This window comes from Solea senegalensis, linkage group LG20 (assembly GCF_019176455.1).
Source record: "Solea senegalensis isolate Sse05_10M linkage group LG20, IFAPA_SoseM_1, whole genome shotgun sequence".
Classification (NCBI taxonomy): domain Eukaryota; kingdom Metazoa; phylum Chordata; class Actinopteri; order Pleuronectiformes; family Soleidae; genus Solea; species Solea senegalensis.
Genome location: NC_058039.1, coordinates 16011584 through 16036951, shown reverse-complemented (window position 1 = coordinate 16036951; position 25368 = coordinate 16011584). Strand labels below are relative to the sequence as shown.

Sequence of the window (25368 nt, the reverse complement as noted above, 5' to 3'; positions counted from 1 at the left end):
ATGACATAGTCTTACCATCAAGGTGCCCATAAAAGACTGCAACTCTCAAATCACTTGATGTTCTAGGCAATTCTTTGTCATGTGCTGACATTAAACCAAATGATTCAATAAAAGTTTCTGTCTGACAAACCACAAATGGAAAGGGAGTTTAGGTGTGCAAAAGAAAGAGAAAGGGAGGCAGCAACGCAATGATACAGATACCAACTGCCATACAACATCAGAGAAAAGGATAGGAAAGAAAAGAAAGAGAGGAAACTCCAGCAATGCAACATTACAGATGTTGTGTTCTGTAGTATCAAGCAGCTATTTCACCCCATCTGCAGTGTATTTTAGCACAAGACAACATGACAGACGAGAAACAAGAACACTGCTGGATACAACACTTCAACATCAAAGATTTTGGATATTCTGGAGGAGAAGAAGAAGCAAAGACAACGGAAGAAGACGGTGATGACATATTACAGATACCAAGTGCCATAAAACACCAAGAACAAACAATCAAAGAAGAGCACTGGAGTGACGAGGACACGGTCAAAGAACTGTGTATGGTCAATGGAGTGTCTCATGAATACATTGAACTAGAAGGACCTGACATCAGCTCTCTGGAGATCTTCTTGTCTGGTTTCCCCCGCATGGTTGGCTTGTCTTTCTTTCCAAACCTCTGTCAGCTCACCATAGTGGGCCAGAAGATTACGCGCATTGAAGGACTTGACTGCTGTCCTCTGCTCCAGGAGCTCTGGGTCGCACAGTGCTGTCTGACAAGCATATCTGGATTAGAGAAATGTGAAGAACTAGATAAACTCTACCTTTATGATAATCAAATTGGTGAAATTAACAACTTAGAGTCGCTGATCAACCTAGAAGTTCTGTGGCTCAACAATAACCGCATGTGTCACATACAGGGCTTAAGCACACTTCAAAACCTCAAAGAACTAAACCTTGCTGACAACAGTATTGAAAAGATTGGACATAGCCTCGACCATAATGTCAGCCTTGAGAATCTCAATCTGTCTGGGAACAAGATCAGCTCCTTTAAGGACCTTACCCAGTTGGCCTGCTTGCCCCACCTTAAAGTACTAACATTAAATGACCCCACTTCAACACCAAACCCAGTGTGTCTTCTGTCTAACTATGCCACACATGTTCTTTATCACATGCCAGACCTCCAGCTGCTTGACACCTATGACGTCTCAAGCATGCAAATCAAGGAAGCAGCGGAGTCCACAGTGGTGAAAAAAGTGATGTACTACAACATGCGTGCACGTATTGCTCGAAGAAACTTGGCAGAGACTCAGGTGCAGCTGATGGAGAGGAAAAAAGTTCTTCTACAGTTGCCTGAAAAGTATATCAGGATCCTTAGTCATGCCCTCAAAAATTATGAATGTGAGCTCCCCAAGGTTCTGGATAGTGTAAAGAAGTCCACTTGCATGACGGAGGATGAACCAAAAGGAAAAAACAACGTGCCGAAAGGTTCATCTGATATCACTGTTGGTGAACCAGCCATGGAACCAACAATGCAGAACAAGATGGAAGCACTAAGGAAGAGATTGACAGACTGGATGAGAAGACTTCAGGAAATTGAATCCTCTTATGAACAGGACTTGGCTCAAGCCAAAACCATGATGGATTATACAATCCAGTTTCTTGTGATGGAGCTAGAAAGTGTTGGGAATATTCAATTGGAAGAGGGCTGCCCCACTGACCCTTGGTTTAATTCCTGTTGTGATCTCCTACTTTCCAGCTTTTCCCTTTCAGACTACAGGGTTTACAGCATCACCGGCATTAAGATTGATAGAGTTATCCGCATTGTAAACAGGGCATTGAGACTTCGCTTTGAAGACAAACTTCTTAGCCTGCTCGCCAGTGACGATAGTGTTGACCTCTCACAGAATCAAAGACATCAGTTAGAATACTTGTTCTACATAGCTGACCCTGAGAAAAACAATGAGAAGGAAGACATTTTGAGTATTCTAGAGGAGGGCTTCAAAACAACAGAATATAAGGCCCTGGGGAAAGAGGGTGCCATAGCTTTATCCAACAGCTTGATTGTGACTGACCAGCCCAGAATTGAACACACTCTGTCTAATGCCTGCCAATGTGATTCTATGCACAGTGAGGATGCACTCCCGTTCAGGCATGGTCAAATCATTATTTCCAAAGTGTTTGTGGGACACAGCATGTCTGTCCAAGAGAGAAATGTTGCTGACAGGAGCAGGCATCCCACAGTCTGCTCTGTATATCACAGTGTAGACTCTAAGCACAGAACTATAAGTGATGAGAGACGCCAGTTTTACAAAAAGCCAGTTTCACAAAAACCCTCTGATCGCTTCACCACTCAAAAACAGTGGTTTGTCTTTGACCATGAGTTAGTCTTGCCTGAGTACATTGTATATTTTCAGTACTTAACGAAGAACCAAGAACATAACACAGACAAAGGCGTAACTTCCGAAAACTTAACTATAGATGAGCATGTCCTCAGTATGGAACCCAAGTTGTTGAGCTTGGAAGACAAAATTCTGACTAATGTTGCCAGGGCCAGTGTCCTTAGTCAGATCACCGTACTGAACCTTTATGGGAACAGTCTGAACAAGATTAAGATTTCCAGCCTAAAGGCTCTGCGGCATCTTACCATCAGTTTCAATGAGTTCACACACCTGGATGACATTTCTCTCATGCCCAAGCTCGAGATTTTGGATGTGAGCTTTAACCACTTGGTGACCCTTGAGGGGCTCAGAGGGTTGAAACGGCTCAAACAGCTTGATGTGCGCTGGAACAAGTTGACCAAAGCCAGAGCAGATGCAGAAGTACTAAGAATACAAACACCTGCACTTTTGAAGCTTGACACCAGATATAACCCCTGGCACAGACCAGAGGCGGTCAGAATGACCATACTGGGACATCTAACAACTCTCACACATCTGGATGACATGATGGTAACAGAGGGTGAGGCTGCTGCTGCTGTTGACATGGCTGCTTGGTCCAAAATGAACCAGGCCTCTCTTCTGGCTCACTCTCGCATCGATGGTGATCGGCCCCGAAGTCTCTGTATGCTATCGACAGCTCAGCTCCTTCTTCTTATCAGTCCAGCACCCTGGGGGTACAGCCACGAGCTACAGCCAGACTGGGCCTCTAAAATCACAGTCCTAAACCTTGACAGCCAGGGGATTTCTAAGCTGATTGACCTAAATCAGCTGGTGAACCTGCGCTGGGCATCCTTTAATAACAATGACATATCTAATTTGGAGGGACTAGAGGACTGCCTGGGATTGGAGGAACTTTCCCTCAATAACAACAGCATCAGCACACTCAATGGTCTATCAAAACTGCAGAGCCTAAATAAACTGAGTGTTGATAGGAATCAACTCTCTAGTCTGGAATCGTTGGTCCTTGAACAACTGACCAACCTTTCCTTTCTGTCTGTGGAGAACAACTTTATCACTTCCCTGCATGGCATCCAAAGGGTCAATTCTCTTCGAGAACTCTACATTGGCAGCAACCAGATTTCGACATCACGAGATATTTTCTATCTAAAGGCTTTGACAAACCTCATTATTTTGGATTTTTATGGGAATCCTCTTGTGGAGAAACAAGAAAACTATCGTTTTTATGTGGTGTTCCACCTGCCCTCCCTGGAAGCGCTAGATGGGACTGCAGTCAAAGAAACTGAGTGTGAAAGTGCTCAGGATATGTTTGGAGGAAGACTAACCTCTAACATGGTTGCAGAGAAGCTAGATCATTCCAACTTCACAGACATCACTTACCTCTCCCTTAAATCCTGCTCCATAAGGAGTGCAGATTTGTCTCCAGCAGACCAATTCAAAAGTTTACACACTATTAGTTTAGATCACAACAACCTCACCTCTTTCTCCGGTCTGATTTACTTGCCAAACATCAAAGTTCTTTATCTGAACTACAACCACATAGAGTCCATTCTGCCCAGACAAAAAACTCAGGCTCATCTGACCAAAAAACACAGCCTCTATGGCAATGTTCACTCCAGCGGTTATGGTCAACACAGCAACAAGGAAAATGTGCCTGTAGTTTGCCTGGAGCCACTGATGAGCAGCCTGGAGGTTCTTCATTTGGGTCACAATGGAATCTCCTGTTTGACCCATCTGGAGCTCAGCAGGCTCACCAATCTCAAAGTGCTTTACCTTCAAGATAATAAGATCAACCATGTGGAAGGATTGCAGGGGCTTCGACAACTCAAAGAGCTTGTGTTAGACAGGAACCACATCAAAGCTCTGTCTAAAAACTCTTTCATAGCCCAGAATGTCCTAGAAGAACTGCACTTAGTAGGGAACAGGATCCGGGAGCTCAACTATCTCTATCCACTGACAAAGCTACGCAAGCTGTTTCTTGGCATTAACAAGCTGCAAACCCTTTTGGAGCTTGAGAAGCTAAAAGTCCTTCATTATCTGACTGAACTCTCAGTAGTTGGCAACCCTGTCACACAGAGTTCTTTCTACAGACCAGAAGTAGTATTTCATCTGTCCCAGTTGCAGATCTTGGATGGAGTGATGATCACTCTGGAGGAAAGGACAAGAGTTGAACTTCTCAATGATGATCCATCGCTATTTTACCATTGCCCTGGACTTCCTACTCCTACCACGGACCTATACCTTCCTGGGCTACTCCCCTTACTCCCTATGAGCCCACATCTGAAAGGAATAAATATAAGCGGAGGACTGCGGAGCTTTAAGCCTGTGCACACTGATGTCTTAAGCAATCAACAGAATGATGTTACCCTCAAATACATTGGAACAGGAAGCGCCCTGCCAAACTCTGATCAACATCACATTTTACAACCAGGAGCAAGCCAACAGTTTCCACATGGTGGTAAACCTTCATCTATGTGGGAGCCAGATGGGATGGAGTGCAACGATACTTTACAATCAGCAAACAACTGAAATATTATCACCTGAAAACAGCAATGACAGTGGTGTGAGGATTAAATACAATATTGTTACCGCATAGTCTTTTAACAAGTTTTCTATGAGCTGGGTTGGGCGACGTCCACTTGTTGGTATCGTGATGTTTGTACAGAAAGAACATTTGTTTACAGTAAGTTTGCATTATGTCTTAACATTATGGCATTTAATGTGCTTTAATAAGTAAAAAACCAAAAAAGCCAGAGTTATGTATTCTGAATACAAAACAGTATTTTGTTTGTTAAGTCGTCGTATGACATCTTATGTTCCCAGTTTTCAAGAAGCAGTTTTCATATAATAACACTGATAAAAAAAAAGTTGATGCAAATTTTGCGTCAGTTGTGTTGGGGCGAAGCAAATCATATGAATCCTACGACGCAAAGTTTGCGTCAGTCATTGTAATGGAAATATTTGAATGGGACTGAACATTTTTGCCTGGACCAGTGCTGTAAAAGCCAATTGGCGTAATTAGCACTGAGATTTGTCTAACCATTTACTGGTCAAATTTTCTATCAATTAATTCAACATGAAAAAGGAAGAGACACAAAAAAAACACAGCTGTGGCCACAAAGAAGAGAGAAATAATTGTGCCCGAGTCAATGCACTGGTTTGAATGAAAGTAGTCTCTATCAGGGCCAGTTGGTGCGAGGAACCTATTGTTTTATTTAAGCGATTAAGTTCCACAGATGTGACAAATACCCCCCTTTATGCAAATGACAAATGCCTACACTTGTTCCATCATCACTGATTCACTTATCTCTCTAAGGCACTGATTAAAAAAAGTGATATCCTTACCAGCCACTGCGAGAGAGCACATTTCTACTGGCCACTCAGTGAAATGATTATAATCGCAATAATAAATACTAAATAGATATAAAAGTCAGTCGTGAGGAAGACATCAGGATATTGTGTTTCTAAGCAGAATTACCATTCAAATATAGAATGTATGCTGCCCACACAGCAGGAGCCATGGATGTCTTGGAATATTATTCTAATGAAGGCTGATGTTGTGTCTGCTATGCTGTTTATAACCATAAAAAAATGGAGGGTTCCTAAAGTGGCCTTGTATACACTGTCCACTAAGAGGGTTATTAGAATGGTCCAGAGAAATGGACTGTCGGGGGCCACTGGGGACCCGAGCAGCATTTACACACTCTTTTTTTCCCTCCACAAATTGGCCCCGGAGAGGGGCGTGGGCGTCTGTAGTGCCTAGTTAAAGTGATTGAGTTGACTCCCCGCTATTGATTTCTCCTTCATCTTTGGCGTCCTGCCTGGCCACCACTGACCATGTCCCGAGCTCCCTGCAGGCTAATTTAGTTGCCCCCCGCTCGCCTTTAAATCACATTAAACTGTAGTTAAACTTTGCCCACATCTTAAAGACAGCCATCAGCAAGGAGGTCACTGTGTTATAAGCACCTCATACGCTTGAGTAAACGAGCAAGTGCAACTGCGGGGTTTATCGATTGTGTTCCCCACATGGCATTAAGATTACACATGAAAACACAAGAGAGAGAGAGAGAGAGAAAATTCAAATCATACTGAGGGATTTGTCTTCATTCCATGAATGCACCAATGATACTGATTAAAACAATCCGACGACTGAGGAATGAAGAAATAAAACCAGGCTAAAGGTCGAGTTTTCCACCAAGATAGACACCCACTGGATGACGAGTGACCATTGCATTCATTCCCTGCGCCACGCTCTAAATACCACACCATGTGATGAGTAATGACGCCTATTTTTTATTTCAATTTACTCTACATAGTAAAGTCAGCCAAGTGTGGCACTTCATTAACTTAATTAGGCTAACTTAATTACATTCTTTCACAGGTCAAGTGATGAGGCTTCTGATTGATGGCCCAGATTGTAAGGTAATTTTTCCTTTTTCCTCTCTGAGCTGGGAATGAATTTAAAATGAACATTAGCGGCGACAAACCATCAACAAATTGCAAAAACCTATGCCACACTACTACCTTACAGACACCCGTCTTTGTGTTTAGTGCTACCTCTTGTGGCGACGTTGAGGATGATTTTCTATAGCGCAGTAAATATCTTGAAAACAATTCTGACTACACTATACACAAATAATACGTACGGAAATATTTGATCCATGTGCGAGAGTTTAAATTAGGCTGCAGCATTCTTGAGTTCAGTGTAAAAAAAACTTTATAACTGTAACTATACACACACGAGCAGAGCTGAATACTCAGAGGTCATGACAGAATTTAGAAACTGTTTGATGGACAGGAATTCCCACAGTTACAGTCCTTTTGATGACAAGTCGGAGTGCAGTGAAAGAAGCGCATCCCACACAAGTTCACAGTCGAGTACTCTAAACACTGCCTGAGCAACTTTAAGAGCTTTTGGCATTTCAAACCTTTTATCCAAATCTTCTGGTGTGATTCACCATGGAGCCCCAGCATGCTAGGCAGCGCTGCAAGGGTGTAAATAAAGCCTTAAACAAGCGCCCCTTGGCACGGTAACAGGCTTGAATTAAAGGCCATCCATATATTATGGAAAGACTGTCACTTTAGTACTGAAATCAATTCTGCTAGGGCCAGGGGCGACAGCGGGAGGGATGTGGCCTTGGTCAGAGCGAGGTTTATCTAAGTTGAGCAGGCTGAGAGAAACACAGCGTCTATAATGAACTCAGGCTTGTCTAATAAAGCCTTTTATTGCCTCTCTGCAAACGCAAATGTGTGCGGCGGGCAACGATACTCCGCTTCTGCATTTTTCTGTAAACCAGCGGCTTCCTCTGTAATTTCCACTGTTGTACAAACAGCTCGACAACACAAATCAGTAGGCACACAAAGCGTCATCAAATACATATTTTGTTATTAATCACAACCTCTCACACGGAATCCCATTTGCTGTGACCTTTTGCTGCAGTGAGACAAAAAGAAGAAAAACACCCACGGTAACAAAACGATGCTGGCAGAACTATTGTAAAAGAACATTGTGGCACATTTGCATTTTGTTCTGTACACAAATTAAATGAGAGTTACAAAATGTTGTTTGATGTCTCCACGCCACAAAGTTAGGCGACGAGCTTGATGTATGGCAACACTATTATACACACTTTGTATTTTATTGTTGCTGTTATCACCTTAGACAGAGACTTCTTTGGGAAAATGTTTTTAGATGATTGTGATTTGTCTGATGGATGTAGAAATTTAAGATTTAGATCATTTTTGTTTAAAATGCTGCTCATACAGTACAGGAAAGTCATCTTATTTTAGAGCTGCAACTAACGATTATTTTCATAATTGATTAATCTGCTCGATTAAGCAAGTAACCGTTTGGTCCATAAGATGTTAAAAAACGCTGATCGTTGTTTGTCAAACCTGGAAATGATGATGTTCTTGAATGCCTTGTTTTGTCCACAGACCAAAATGATTCACGTTGAATGATTTCTTTCTTATCTGGAGCAAAGAAACCAGAAAATATTCACATTTAAGAAGCTAAAACAATCCGAAATCGCTTCAAACCGAGTAATCGATTATCAAAATAGTTGACGTTTAATTTAGTAATCAATTCATAGAGTAATTGTTTCAGCTCTAATTAACACTTAACATACTTCACTCTAATGTAAACATGCGCAATTTAACTTGCTAATAACACTGCCACCCTGTTGTACTTTGATGTGTCAGATATATACTAATAAGTATTGGGCCATGGAGCCTAGTTTTTATTTTCTTTCTTCTACATTGAGATTTTTTTCCCTCAAGCAGGCCGAGATTAGAGACACTAACTGTACTTCAAAATTGGCTTTAGCAACAATACATTCTTTGTCTTTCAGCCCATAGAGACCATGTTGTTGTCAGCATCTGGATTTGGAAGATATGCTGTTGATCGACAGAAAAAGCAGGATAAGACAACTGATTAAGTTGTGGATTTCTGAAGGCGTGGAGCTCATGCAGTCACGACATCTGAACTTCAGAGAAGCTGCGTCTACGTCTTATAGTACAGTAAAGATGTGTGCGTGTGTGTATATATACATATGTATATATACATGTCTTCCACAACTAGTGGGCTGATACATATGCATGATTTATTGTATCTTGCTTCTCCTCGTGACTTATTGCTCCACCTTTAACTGTCTGGATCGTATATATTTAGACTCTTGCCTTCATGATTCACAGATATATGTTTGAGATCTTTCTTTTCATTTAAAAAAAAAAAAAAACAACTTTACATAATATCACAAATTACACTCACCATCTTATAATTAATCTAGAAAGCTTAGCTTAGAAATCTCTGAATGAATGAACCAGAGCTGTGGTCAGCTGCATCACATACTGTAAGACACTCTGTGCTGGTTCCTTCGGTGATCGTACATCTTCCTCTCAGATAAGTGCCGTGGCTACAGGGAGCTCTGACAAATCACTTCCTGTACTGCTCTTTGTAGCTGCTTGTCAGGAAGAGGGGCTGACCGCCCACTATCTCTGCCAGCAGCTGAAACTCAGTCACAATGATCTGGTAATATTCTGCACTTAATGTTGGCATTTAAGAAACATTCTTCCCCCCACAGGCAAAAGCGGTACATGGTTTGGCATTTAAAAGTAGATAATAAAAGTTTCCTTAAATACAGCTCTCATCTCAGAGTGCTTTTTAGATGCCCTTAGTGGAGTCAATTATCTCCCCACACTTGCTATTACTGAGACACTTTGAGCACCTTGCGCCTTAAAAGGTCTGCGCACCACGCGTTCTCAAAAATGTCACATCCCTAACTGTCTCTCAAACTGGAGACCTTACAATATTAGCGATGGCGTTGGCTCCTGTCATCTATGTGTTGCTTAAAAAAATGTGCTGAATAAACTGGAATTGAATCATAAAAAAAAAAAGCTTAAGAAACACAAATCCTTCACCAGAAATGTACTATATCTTTGAGCTGCTTTCAAAGTAAACCACGACTTGTTTAACGGACTCAAAGCGGCCATGAATGAGTGATCCTTGCTCCTCGCTAAAGGAACGGAGAAGGAAAAAGTGTTCCTGCCAATTTGTCATGTCAACACAGAAAGTGTTTTCTCCTGTTGGCAGTGAAATGTCGCCCCACTATGGGGAACTTAAAAAAGCTAAGGCCCTCGAGGTTCTCCTGTTTGATGTAAACAAGTGGGAGGGATGAGGAGGAGGAGGAGGAAAAAGGGGAACGACTTCATAGGGACAAGTAACTCCACAGGGAGTGAGATATGAAAGTGTAAGAGATGGTAGAAGGCAGGAGACGACACACAGGCCTAAGGGGAAACCGAGTCACAGAGACTCTAAAAGTCACTATTTGTTTTCCCTGATTAGAATCTATAGGATAAAAGAACAATATATGAACAGAGAGTATACCTGCGAATCAATCATCACATAGGGAAATAAAGTGTAGGACAGATTGTATCTGACGTTAGGATTTGAATTATACACCAAATATTTGTATTTGACTGCTGTGGCATTGAGTGTTCAAACACTTAGAATGAACGTTTTCTCTGATAAGGAAACCTCTCGAGGAGTAGAACTGAATCAGGGTTGTATTTATGCTGTCTCCAGACAAAAACATGGAAGTCGTGTGAAATCGTCATGGCGGTCCAGTTGGACTTATCTGATATTTACACGGGAAAAACAACAAATATTCTCAGTGTGGAACTATGTGAAGTGACTTTCTATTGAGGGGCTTTAGACAGACAAACCTTCCCAGCATAAATTAACAGTGAGCAGAAAGTTCAACAAAACCAGAATAACTTCTCCTCAGTGCATCACCGTTTCTGTTCAGTTTTAGGTCAAATTTCACTGTCATGTATTAAAGTTCGGCTGGAAAAAGTGCAAACATATCAAAGTGTGTTATGGCGAAGGCTGATTAAACGCGACTGGACTTGTGGCTCCTCTGGGAGACTCGACCGTCTCCTCAAGCTGCCAGTAAGCACATCTCCTAACAGTCGTGCTTAATCCCAGCATCCTCTCCTCTCCTGCTGTTCAAAGCTTTTCCTTTGTTCTACAGTTTCTAATAAAAGCGATTCTGTGCTCGCGTTGAAACCTTTACTTTCGTTTTTATCACATAACCCCTCCAACAACACTGCACACGCACATATTGCTCAGTACAGACTATTTTTCCCCACAGTGCCAGTTAAACAGAAAAACGGTTTCTATACGGAAAAAATATGAAATACAGTCTGCACTTTATGAGCAAATTATTATTTTAGTTGCTAACGGATAAAATTGCCATTTTGGTCCATGAATCTACTTTCAGTTATCCATAAATGCTAAATAAAATCAGAAACCTTTGACTGAAATGAGGAAATACTGGTCAAGAGAACTATTTCCCTCCAAAGTCGAGCCACTTGATTTGTTCCCGCAAAACATCATGGCAGTCAGCACAGACATCACAAAAGTAATAAAACGTGGAATAAAAGCATTTATAAAACTAAGTAAAAAGAGTGAGATAAAAGTTCTCCAGGCGCAAGACTAAAAACAAATCACACAAAGTAACAAAAACCAACCATTTCTCACGTTTACTTTCTGGTTTTCAATGAGCCAGCCCATCTACAGTGGCTTCCAAAGGTATTGATACAGGGAGGTCAATTCCTTTATTTTTGCCGTAGACTGAACACATTTGGGTTTTATGTGACAAGAAATCAACATTTCAGCTTTTATTTCCAGGTATTTACATTTGGATCTGATGCACAATTTAGAAGATAGCATTATTTGTAACGGATTATATAACGCTCACAATTTTTAGGTGAGCAAAAGTATTGGAACAGACAGACAATGTTGCAATGGCTCTGGTCGATTTCCCATCAAATTCACAATTGCTTGTTTTTCACCCATAGACAGCTTTCTGGTGTTCATGTTGGCTCCACTCCTAAATGCAGTCTGCACATGCAAAACCTAGCCTACCCAATCTGAAACTGAGCATAGACATTTGGTGCTATTTATTGTTTGAATAATCAATGTAATAGGACACACCTGGGCAACACAAAACATGTTCCAGTACTTTTGCTCACATGACAAATGGGTGGGTTCAAACAAAAGGTGACATCTTCAGAGTTGTGTATCAGATCCAGATGTAAATACCTGGAAGTAAAAGACGAAATGTTCATCTTTTTGCCTTATTTTCATCTCTTGAGGTCAAATGTTTTCATTCTATGGCAAAAAATAAAGGAATTGGCCTCACCGCCAGCCAAAGATGCAGAGATGTTCAGTCGATGTCTTCAGAAGTTACCGAGAATATTTATGGACAAATTGTCCTGCCATCCTGACAAATCCTCTGGCCATTTATTTTCAATGGAAACACAACACACAAGTACACATCTGACTGGCTTCTTTGGTATGGCAAGAATTGGAAAACATGGATAGACAGTCCTTGCGTCCTCCGACAACGGTTATCTCTGCCTCCTTTTTCAGCAGCTCACTAATAACATTATCGCTGCCTTGATCTTATAGAGGATACCTGGCTAGGGTGCGTGTGTGAAGCAATTTCTTGCGAGACCCAAGACTTCACAAGACCTCCTCATTGTGAGGATTCTGGGTCCAAAGCCCTCGTCTTGCAAGGTTTTCCACTATCAGATCAGTAGGGGGGAGTGGAGACACAAACAACACAATAAACCATCACAATGACTTGGGAGATGGTAAATTAGGGTTATAATCCTGCAAAGTACTAAAATTGACAAAACTACAAAACTTTTCTAATCTTGACGACCCCTCAAAGCATTTTACAGCACATCTACTGTACAGTATATGTATATATCTTGCCCAATGACACTTGAAAAGCCAGGGACCAAACCAACAACCTTGTGTTTAGAAGATGACTCTCTAACCCTCCCTAAGTCACAGCTGCACCGAAAAAACAAACATTTTAACTTTATCAGTGGAGAGTAGACTGTATATTGGCATAATTATTGTAGTTTAATTGTTGTCCAACCCCAGCATACACTGCTGAATATCAAATAAAAGCCTGGATGGATCTGACGCACATTCAGGTAACAACACTTATGATACATTTTAAAACAAATCTTTTTATATAGTGACCACTTCACGGTGAATGAGAGCTTTACCCTTTTGGTTTTTATTCATAATCGAATTTGTTTCATTCCTGTGATTCAGTATTTCCACCGAGGCTTTTATGATTCATCCCGCTTTGCTTGCATTAATCAGCCGAGCAGGACACGCTGCTAGTTTCTAGTGAGACAGTAACAGGGATACATTTATCACTTGGATTGAGAGGCCGCCAAATATTAGACCTTTATTACTAAGTAATTCAATGAAAACAAGCAAAGAAAGAAAAAAGAAAAATATGAAACAGCAATGTAGCCTTTTCACAAAAATAAAATCTTGCTTTTAAAGATCTATTTTTTTTTTGAGTGTTTTATATATTGATTCTCAGTGTTCACAATCTGTCTCCTGTGTACTGGATAAAAACAACCTAATGAGGGTACAACACAACCAGAGGGGCTTTGCCTTTTTACGTTTATGAAACAAGGCATATTCTTATCGCTATAATACTGTGAAGATAAATAACTTTGGTAAATAACAGCGACAGAAGATGTTCCTGTCATCTCATGCCTACCACAGAAGTTGCTTTGAGACTCCTTCTGCCTGTGTCCTGGTCAAGTCTTAGCAGAAGAAACACCAGATAATTTACAGCAAGTGAGTAAATTCTCTTGTTGTTGTGAATGCATCCGACTCAAACCATTTCCCACCGTTTGCTGTCATATGAGAACGAAAAATGTCCAGACCCAATTCTCCAGAACATACTCTGTCATTATCAGAAAATTGAAGGTACCTTTTGGAGTTTTATCAAATAAAAAGCTATGTATATATTAAAGGGGACATATTATGCAAAATCAACTTTTTAATCATTTTAATACTTATATTTGGGACTCTGGAGGCAACGTGTGGAAAAAGAATACTCAGTCATGTTTTCGTGGTCCCCCTTAGTGTAATTATAGGCGATAAAACATGCGATGTTGAATTCCCTGCACACTGTGACGACAGAATACGCATTTCACTGCGAATGTTGCCACCCCACCAGTAAGTTTACTTGGAGAGCTCCACCTTAGCTCCACCTTGTCCCTATAAAAGGCGAGAGTGCAGGCGAGGGAGGAAGAGCGGTATTAGGTCAGCGCGGAGGGACAAGTGTGCTGTTCGTGGCTGCACAGTGGAGCACAGTGTTTTACACAAACTTCCAGCCTCAGACGATTTTATATATGAAGCTAATGTGCTGGATAAAGTCAGCGAACGTGTGTTTGTGTGTTCGCACCACTTTGCATCAGACTGCGGCCAGTGGTCGCCGTATTTAGTCAGCGACCGCATTTCACGGATGTACAAACACACACATTTTTAAGAAAAGGTCAAATAGAGCTCATAACTGACCATTCTGACACGTCCTAATTAAAAACTTTTAATTATCAGCGGTGGCAATCAGCGGTGCTGTCCCTAAGTGTTTTTAACTGATTTACAGTTCAGCAGTGTTCGGCTTGATCCTTGTGTCGGACGTCTCTTCCTGTGCCATGTGCCATGTTGATATTGTCAGAGAACTAGTGGAGAGAGATGGTGAGGAATGGAGCGGAGGGAACAGGAGCTGAGTGAGCGCAGTAAAAAGGACAAATCAGAAACCCCCTGGAAGAAGTGGGTGTGTGTTTGCCTACATCTCATTTGCATGTAAAGGGACCATGCACAAAACAGAGCGTTCTGAAAGGGGCGGTTTTGGCAAGGTTATTGAATGGCTATGGTGCTTCATCCTTATGGTATTTTGACCAAAGCATGTCATGACATGTTCATTAGGACACCAGGGAACTATTTTTGGAGAAATAGGATATAATATGTCCCCTTTAAGTGATTTCCCAAAACTAAGATTTTGCAAATCACAAGCCAGAACCTGTACTGATCATGTTCCGGCACACATACAGTGGGTACGGAAAGTATTCAGACCCCTTTAAATTTTTCACTCTTTATTTCATTGCAGCCATTTTCTAAAATCAAAAAAGTTCATTTTATTTCTCATTAATGTAGACTCAGCACCCCATCTTGACAGAAAAAAAGAGAAATGTAGAAATGTTTGCAAATGTATTAAAAAAGAAAAACTGAAATATCACATGGTCATAAGTATTCAGACCCTTTGCTCAGTATTGAGTAGAAGCACCCTTTTGAGCTAATACAGCCATGAGTCTTCTTGGGAATGATGCAACAAGTTTTTCACACCTGGATTTAGCACACATTCATGTGAGGAACCTACTGTTTTCCTTTAGACTACTTTATTATTCCTTGTCATTGAGGTCATTTTTGAGGTGGTTAACATGCATAAAACCTCTTGAAACCTTGCACGGAGGTGAAGTCTGGCGATATTGGCATAGTTCCCAGACCCAAGGGCTCTAAAATGGCCCCTCAGGGGAAAACAGGCAAAATTGAGTAACACCGAATTTCCCGAAACTTGGTGGAATTAAGTTATAACCCAAGACGAACAAAAAAGTCAACCGTAACCATGGCCACAACGCAACAGGAAGTTGGTGATTCTGAATTTTGACGATTTGCACCCTACCTAAATGAGCGAACTTCTGACGTCTGAGTGTGTGTGTTTTAGCAACATGAAAAAATGCGACACTTTGTACAATGGAGACATTGAGGTCAGGTGCACTCCCTGACTTGTGTGGGGGACACTTGACTTGTGTTGCATTCTGGAACATGCTCCTTCACAACATACATATGCACACACACACTCACTCACCTTGGAAGATGACGTGTCACACTCCTGGCAGATCCAGCCATATCCCGTCTGCTTGGGAGACTTCTTCAGAGGCGGGTCCAGGCACCCAAAGTGATAGCAGAGTTGACACTCGTCACACCTGAAGCATAGACAGGAAGGGCACGTGTCACAAGGCACATAAATAAAGCCAGTCAGACCCTGCTTGATGAGGCCAGCTCAGCAGCGATGATGGATGATGACAAGGCAGCCTGTTGTCAGTCAGTCAGACTTTGTTAATACGTTACAAAGTCCATGTAATCACTCCAGGCCCTTGACCTGACGCAGCCAATGAATGTACAATGCTTCACATCATGACCGGATAAATACAGGCCTTGTTAGAACCTGTCAGGTCTCCTACTACTCAACTACTTCTGTCTAAAGATGGCCAGACACTGAAAACGACAAGATGATTAATGTCCTTATATGTAGAAGTCATACTGAATGATAATATCAGTCATGTACTGTATTAAAAGATAACTGGATCATTAATTGTGCAGGTTTTGCAGTTTTTAGTCGAGTTGACCCAGAGTAGATTTTTAAAGGCTGACAGATTAATGACAGTTTGAAGAACGGCGGAGCCCAAAAAAACTTTAAGACCCATTTTTAATCCACACAAAAGACCGAGACGGATGAGCCTTTCGTCCGCACTTTGCGTTCATTTTGTACGCCATTGTAGGGCTTACGATGAAACAGAGCAATACCACCGGAAATCATGGTGGCAGTATAGAGTCAATAGTCGAATCAGCCAAGAAAACAACAAAGAAGTAACCTACAGTTGCAGTGCCCAATTTAAAACATGCTGCCAGAGCTTGCTGGCTTATCCCTGCAGCCAAAACTGGAGAACAACTGCCAGGCACTCGGCTTCACTCGCTGGCGCGCAGTGGGGCACGCCATGATTTGATTTGAGGGGCTATCACTGAGACAACTTACATTCAGTGGTCTTACATTCCACTGCTGCAAAATCCGCTTGCGTTTCAGTCTATTTTCGGATTTAGCACGATAAAAATAACCTTTTCAATGGTTTGTTGATCCCTGAAACTTGGTATGCAACACTGCCCTCTAGAGGAAGTATTGCATAACTATCAATACCAACGCATATCAATCTTGTTGGCTAATATCACTTTAAGCTGTTCCACCTGTAACTTCTTATCAGTCTCACTGTGCCACTGTTTTTCATAGTAAAACACTGTAGAATCATAGCACAATCTCAGATCACTCACTTACTGTATATCTGAAATTGGAAAAACTCGGAGAAACAAAAAAAAAAGAAGAGATGACTTGGATTTAACGGCGTATCAAACTGTCTTTTAAGAAGCCCAGAACAGATCCTGCTTCAATTCTATTACAAAGTGGCGACAACATGGAATAAATATAGCCTTCAATAATGCCCTCAAGGTATAATCTCAGCAGACTGGATACATTACCATGGAGACAGTCTGAAACTTTGCAGCTGTGCACTTTGAAAGCAACTCAATGTGAATATCTATGGGTGGTCTACTTACATTATTCTATGAAATTTAAAGCCATCACCGACCTCACAAAGACATTTCTCTGGAAGCTCAAGTGCTGTTGATGACCAGTTAAATTGATAGAGAGCAAGCTTTACCTTTTTGAGACCATAAAGAATTACTTTCCCTGAACTCTTTAAAAAAATTGCAGCGTGTGACATTTATGGTTTAAATATGAAGATCTTCAAGAATCACGCTGACAGTTTTATGACCTCTAATCCAGTCTGTATTAGGATGGATATGTAAAACTGCTTGATGGATCACAGCTAATATCAATTAGAACAAAAATATTTCTTAAACAAATAAACAATCATCTTGAAAGCAAAAATCATTAGTATCTACTGGACATAGACGGTACATATCTCACTCAACAATGACACTGGAGGAGTTGTATTGACTCCCTGAAGCCTGAGCTGCAGTGGAACATCAGATTGTGACTGTTTTTGATTGTGCCAAATTAGATCAATAGCCATTTCAATTATTGATCATCGTAATCTTCCACTTAAATCTCCTCCTCTGAAATGTCTGCGTAGCTGTCTAAGTCATGACATTCTCAGTTGGTAACACCTAAATGAATTAAGTAGTTTGAATGTACTTCATTTATTTAGGCGTAACTGAAGTGATTTCTTTTAGGTTTTTCAAACATTTTCTTTTTCAATTTTACAACTATTACATTTAAACTGGGGCTGAAACAATTATTCAGTTAATCGATTGTTAATGGACTGCTAAATTAATTGTCAGCTATTTTGATAATCGATCAAAACAAATTTTCTGATTTTTCAGCTTCTTAAATTTGATTATTTTCGGGGTTCTATGTGGACAAAACAAGACACTTGAGAACATCAACATTTCCAGGTTTTAAGCTATTTGCTAACATTTCCGGACATTTGCACCAAATGATTAGGCGATAAATCAAGAAAATAACCTACAGATTAGTCGACTACGGAAATACTTAGAACTACAAACATAAACAAATGCTATAACAATACTATTGGCTAAAACGGAACTGAACTAGAACTAAACGTCACTTTTTTTTCTATGTTCGTCACTGACAGTTGTGCCATGGAATGAACTCAACACAATGTACAAGATTAAGAAATATGACACGTGTCTTCGAAGCTTTACTGTCATAGCCACAATGGCCCTGGGAAGCTGAGCGCAATCACCGCTCCTCGCTGTTTCTCACCAGAAAAGAGCTTTGAGGCAATGAGTCACAGCAGCAGTCTAAAACTAGAATTACTGCCTAGCTGTTTGTGTGCCTCTGCTGACCAACAGTTTCAGGCTACACCATATTTTTTTCCCAGACTCGTACATCACGCACATGTTGACTTAAAAAAAGGAAATGAATGTCCGAGAGACCAAAAACTTGCTTTGCGAGGGCACCATGACCTTTTAGAGATTTTTAGAATGGATATGCTCGAGGTGTTCTTACACCACAACATCTGAAAGGCGGAAAAGGGTTTCTAAGGTCAGTTGTGACCTCTGGCCATAAAATTCAAATAAAAACATTTGTGCCAAATTTAAAAGGATTCCCGGATTCTTTATAGATATTTGAACTCCCCGTCTGACAAACTTGACGCCATTATTTATTACTACATTTACGATTAGGCATTTTCCACTGCCTCACTCAGGAGGAGCTAACAGCTAAGCTAGCATGTCAGTCCACAGATGTGCCCATTACTTTGCAATCTATGTCAAAACAGTTTTCAGACGCTTGGACAGTCTAGTTTGTATACTCATACATTTTTACAGCAACATAACATAAATGTCCTTTTTTTCCTGATGTCTTAGCACCCCGAGGCTTCATATTTTGAACTCAGATGGGTTTTTAATGCATGAATTTGAATGTGAAAGTCATGAGTTTTGCTCGTATAGCTTCAAAAACTAAAATACATGGAAAATGATACTCTTGACCTATAGCTGGCACTAGAGGGGAAAGTCAATGAATCAAGAGGAGATACTGAAATAGCACATATACCAGATTTCAGTGCAATTATTCCAGTATGTGTTGAGATTAAAAAAGTCATAGGGATTCTTAGAATGCTGCTCTTTAAATTAAATAAATCTGATAAAAGCTACAGGAATGAAACCACAGGGTCTTGCTCTGCAGGTCTGACACTGACACTCATTCATTTATGCCCCGTGGTGTTTTTCCTTCATGTACTACTCATTGGTAACTGATCTTAAAACAGTGTTCATGGGAGATTATGAAGGTCTTAAAAAGTCAGTTTGAACCGTATAGATACACATGTCAACACTGTTTCATGCGCTCTCTCTCCTTGTCTCCACACCACTCACACCGACCCTTCTTCCCTCAGTAATGGAGATGAATAGAGCGGGTTCAGGCTGACCTCCCAGGCTGTAACTGCTCTTATCAGATTTTCAATGAAGAATGCGAATCTCCTTCATTGATTAGGACATAACAGGCTCTAATTGTGGATCGTGTGTGTGTGTGTGTGTGTGTGTGTGTGTGTGTGTTTACCAGGCTGGGGGAGCTTGTTGAAGGGCAGCCAGCCTCATAAATGATTAAAAGAAGAAATAAAAAAGACACCATGCTCCCTCTGTGCTACAGTCACAGGTCATTTTCATCTTGTTCAGCCAGACTGGTGATTTTAACGCATTTCACTTTGTGTCACTGCAGTATTCAGAAGAATTTGTATTTGTAGTACTGACTCATCTTCCTGTAGTTGGGCTTAATATTTTTGTTTTTAATTACATATTGTTCAGTTTTCTCAGTCTTCTTCTTGTAATGCTATGGAAATGTAACATTGATAGAGGCTATTTTTCGCCATCTATAGAGCTACATATAAGGGTCCTCAACTCATCCATCATCTTTACTTCATCACGCCACTCGACCTAAATCAGAAATCACTAACAAATGATTGTGTTTCATGTCTTGCTCAGCGGTCTAATGGATTATATCGAGTACATTTGCATGAAATCTTTAGCAATTGCCCTTCAAAATGTCACGGAATGTACGACGATTGCTTCTTTGTTTTGTTTACATTAAGAAAATGTGAACTGAGTGGGAAGGAGAATTGAAAAGATGTCAATCAATATACAAAATCTAAGTGTAACTGCCGCTTTTATACCACATGAACACATTGTCATTATAATATTGATTGTAGCCTCTGGCAGTTAGTGACAGCAAAAACAAAGCCACTGCACAAAAAAAGCCAATTTGGCAGCCATCTTGGCAACACCAATTTCAGACTTACAAAACCAAATTCCTTAATTTGGGACAAAAAAACACACAAGAAATATCTTGACTTTGCCCCAAAATAAGGTTCAAAACAATGTATCCACTCATGCACTTGTGCAACATTTCAAAAACGTCTTTTGACAAATTCAACTCTGGCCTCTCTTCCATTGATTGGCTTTGACTCCTCAAATCAATAAATGTATACACCAGGCAACATGTATTGTATAACAGGAAATATGTCAGGAATTATAATCCTGGAAAGTGAAGATGATGGACAGCTGTTAAATACCAAAAACAGTTGGGGACAAGCAAAGAGGAGAGCGTTTTACCAGACCACGACAGATCCTGAAAGATGGCAGTATTGGATCACTGCCATAGGAGATTGAGTAATGGGAATCCACAGGCAAAAGATTCCGCTTGAGTAGTGATCATTATATCAGGTACACTTACTTATTTTAACAACTTTTGAACTCTGTTGGCTTGAAAGCAGCACTTCTTTCCTGCCAACATGGGGGTGTAAAGAGTCACTTGACCTCCAGAGCTCTCTAATGTCTCTGGTCAAAGTCTGTATCGCCAGCAGAGCAGATGGAGCCATTTGTAACAAAAGCGAGTGCTCAATGTCCTTGTTTCCCGTTCAGACATACAGCAAGAGGAAGCAACCGTGTGAGGTACGATTTAAAGTCTATTTGACATCTTTCCAGAGGGACAAACTGTATTTCACCAATTGCTGAATGAATTGCCATGACATTTAGTAAAGGGATTTATGCTGCCAACGAGGTTTGATGATCCCCTGACTTTTCCTCTAGTGCTATCGGGGGATCAATGAATATCTCAACATCTACTGGATGAGCTGGCAAAAGAAAAATATTAAGACATTTATTGTTGTCAGCGGATAACTCTGGACTTTAACTGAACTCTCGACTTTTTGACAAAATAATTGTCGTTTCCTCTACAATTCACCAATTGCAAACAAAAGCAGCTATTAATCCTTGTCAAACTTTCCTCAGCATCCAAGGCATAAAGAAGACAATGTGAAAGTAACTCTATAGTAGCAAGGAAACACTTTTATATCATCTGATCTGTCAAATACCATCTACTTTTTGTTTTACAGATCTGCCATTTGTTTCCACAAATGAATAACAGTGATGCATAATTTGTGCCTCTGGGGGTAGCATGGTAATACTGTTGGCTGCTGTTAAATGGAATAATCAGGATCACTAGAAAAGTAGTTGTGTGTTTAGCCTGATGGTTAAATATTAATATTTTGGGATGGGTCTCTCTGCCCTGAGCTCCTGCAGCCATATGAGCACAGACAGATAGGCGTTACATTACACTGTAAGGTTATTATGGATTTAATGATTAATAATCAAAGTTATTGTGTGAGTGGTGGCACCTGCTTTTGGTGTGAATCAATTGTGTATACAGAGTTTCAGTGTAATTATAGCAATTAATACAATTTTCACTGTAGGAGGTACAAGGAGGTTTGTTTCTTTCTTTCATTGAGGACTATTTCATGGGCAAACAAGTAAACTAGACTCATTTGCAAATGTCTATTATCTTCCATTTTTATTTTGATACCAATGAAATAAAACCTCAAGTGTCTGCACGGATCATTAGTCCATATAAGACCAATTCTGCTTCCTGATATTCAGATGTAAAAGATTAAAGACAAGCATCATTGCAGCTTCATTTTCTCCCACAGTGTAGAATGGATGCGACACATTAGTCTAGTTCCTACAGTTACAAGCTGTTTCAATGTACAGCTGCAAGGTTTAAAATACAGTATTTAAGTGAGTGACAGACAATAGTGGTCAAACTGACATGGAGAATATCCCGATACATGACTTAAATGAACCTACATACAGAATATTGTATGGTGGATCATGTTTTCATCTGAAGAGAAATATCACAATCACCCCTGCAGCAGTGAGGCATTTAAAAAGGGGGGTTGCATTTCCTCACTGCACACCTCAGTGAATAAAATAAAGCGGGTGATCACCGCTTCTCAACAAAAGTTCTTTTCATTTTGTCGGGATTGTTTGGGTCTTTTCACGCCACGCTTTCATAATGTATATTGGGAAATCACATAACACGCTCTGTCCAAGAAGTTGTCTGTACATGAATTATGGCAGAGAGAATTTGGATATCAGCAAGCAGCACTAAGCAGTGAAACCAGCTTTGTGCTGGACTGAGTTGCTGAAAGGAATTAGGCAGGCTGGTGGTGTCAGATCTGATGACAACTGCAATTCTGTGGACAGAAGTGGAATCTCGGGCTTGTGGAAAAGAAGTTCCACAGGAAGGACTGAGCACACCTTCAATCTGAAGAGGGGCAAATCAACTTGCCATTGGGGGGTCTGTATACATCCTCTTGTTCACTTTAAATCAGGACCCATGAGGGCAGTGAGTAGCTCCAGCATAGCAAGTTTTTTTTATAAATATGTTTTCTAAATAAAGCTGCTGTCAGCAATGTCTTCTTTTGGCCAACTTCCTGTCTGTTGCTGCCGTTAGCACTTTCCTCACTTCTCGCTACATCACCTCATAAACATGTTTGGTGGTGGTGGGCATTTAATCATGGACAAACCGAACAGAGAAGACCGCCTCTTTTTGGAGTTCTTGCTCCTGTTTAGATAAAGTGTTGTGCGATGGTGGAAAAGTTTCTGCTAGATTTACTGTCAGAGCTACGGTGTTCTTAAGTCACAGGCAAATTCAAGTTCCCACAAGTTTGTTTCCTAAAAGTTACATCGCCATACAACTTAAATGCATTCTCTTTTTTTTTTTTTACTAAAATTACATTACGTCTTTGCATAAAATTTGGCAGAAATGTGCTAAACGATAAACATTTCCAGGTTATGGGTGTGGTTAGTGTGTTTAGTGTGGTTAGTGTTTGGAAAAGATTGTGAATTTGCCACATCTGCAATAAAACTTCCGTTGTTTAGTGTCAGTTGTGCTTGACTAACTCGTGAACTATGTCACTATTGGTCATATGTTAAAAACACACCTTGGCGCCATTTATGCTTGCAAAAAAATGAAATTATGTTTTAACAAGTCTAGCTGTACACATGCGTTTGATTTTAAAGTGTTGGTGTGTCTTCAACCTTGTCTGTCAACAAAGACAGTGAGAGGGAACAAAGAGGAAAAGCACTACTCACACTACTGTAACATGAAACAAGAGTTTAACCATTCCAAATGTGTGACAATGTGTCTCAGCATTGCAACTTTTTTTTTTTTTGCAAATTTGACCAATCTTTTGTCCTTTCCCACAGTTTCCAACAATCACAGCAGCACTCTTTTAAAAACTCGCATTTAAAAACTCATTTCCATGTTCATGCTAACTGAACTCTAATTGGCATAATGTTATTGAATGCAGGCTTCTGGCAATAGATTAAGAAAAGCTATGAAACAGGTGTAATATTATACCTGTAGTGTTCACACATTAAGCATGGCAGATTTACTCAAATCAGAGTGGAAATTTAATTGGCACAGGTAATTGGCATCTTATGAGTTGTACGGGCATGAGGTAACAGCTGCTGCACATTAGCACAAATATGCTGAGGCAGGTGGATCTTTCTCACACACAAACACACACACACACACACTCTAAAGAATCTTGGTTGGGCTGAGTATGCATATCTGCCTGGAAACGATGGGAATTTAAATCTGGGATCTGGCCACCCAGTGAATAGAAGACATACGACCAAAGTGTGCAAGCTCCTCTAATGAGCACACTCCGATTCTTGCACACAAAACAGCAAACAATTTCACACAAATCTCTAACTAAGGCAAGCAGGAACAAAAGACAGGAGAAGTTACACTGCTGGAGACCTTTGAAGACCTTCTTAAACTTCACAGGGGTGCTCTCTTTTTTTTATTTAGCAAGTCTGCAACGATTGGCCACATGCTGTCCTAATTACTGTACCTTAATGAACCCTTTGTTACTGCTGTTGTGTATCCCGGAGAAGGTCTGTGATGCAAACTCTGAGTTCTGTCAGTGTGTGTGTGTGAGAGAGAGCGATAATGTGGTTTTTAATCTTAATTTATCTATGGATGGTGGTTAAACAAGGGTTACATTTGACAATAACTCTACCACATAGTGTGCTACTGCAGGGTCCTGCTACACAAGAGGTTACAACACAATAACACAGTTGCTGTGACTAACTATAGCAAGTGCATATGGAGCTTTTATGCACACACCAAGAGCAATGCGTCACACCAGTCCAAACTGCAAAAACCTCCTGGCCTCAGTAGCAACACAATGATGTTTAGATTATTTGCAATCAGCCATTAGACAGGAGTCAGTGGTGTAAATACATCTCAAATAAATGAGTGTGCCTTGCTTGGCAGCTAGCCTGGCTAATTAGCTTGGTACCAATTAACTTGCAGAGCTAGCTGGGGGGGGCAATAGCAACACGCCAAATAGCACAGCAAGTGCTCACTACTATACCCCAAGCTTCTAGAACTGCCTATTTTGTGAGCATACATGCCTCCAGTTAAATTCATTGTGCCATGTAACGAAACCTATTATAGATGATCAATATCAATTTCTTTTTTTTCATGTTCCCTGTGCACTGACAGATACAGGACACGCTTAGCCTAGCATGGAATGAATCTGAAAGTAGGGAACATTGCTGATCTAATTCTTTCAATGTTTAACAAACTCACAAACTCTTATTTTAAATTCAATTTGCGCTGCTGAAAGAGCAAAGTTTCATTAATGACTTACTGCACGGATTCAAGTCAATTAACCAACACCCTAATTTGACACTTGGCTGTAGTTGCACCTGTCTCACCTGCAGTAGGATTCACACCTGGAATCATGGGAATGCTGTTGCATAGACATACATATGTTTCTGGCCTGAGACTAGCTATCTTTACATGGACACCAGCAATCAAAAATAAAAACACATGTAAACATGCCAATCCGAAAACTGTGATCGGAATGAAGAGATTTTTGCACATGTCAACATAGCTACTGAGGGGGGTGGCTGAGTATTTTAAGATGCAGTATC

The 25368-nt window shown here is 40.6% G+C and overlaps 2 protein-coding genes across 5 annotated transcripts in view; one reads left to right on the top strand and one right to left on the bottom strand.

Annotated features, from left to right (window-relative positions):
• Positions 1-25368, bottom strand: part of phf14 (PHD finger protein 14) — a 103661-nt gene that overhangs the window by 27790 nt on the left and 50503 nt on the right. For all 4 annotated transcript variants that reach the window (XM_044052260.1, XM_044052258.1, XM_044052256.1 and 1 more), the window contains exon 17: positions 15635-15752. In XM_044052260.1, the coding sequence (XP_043908195.1) occupies positions 15635-15752 (118 nt within the window). The remainder of the gene's footprint in view (positions 1-15634; positions 15753-25368) is intronic.
• LOC122786363 (leucine-rich repeat-containing protein 9-like) lies at positions 345-4910 on the top strand. The gene has a single exon (XM_044052623.1). The coding sequence runs from the start codon at positions 345-347 to the stop codon at positions 4908-4910; it is 4566 nt and encodes a 1521-aa protein (XP_043908558.1).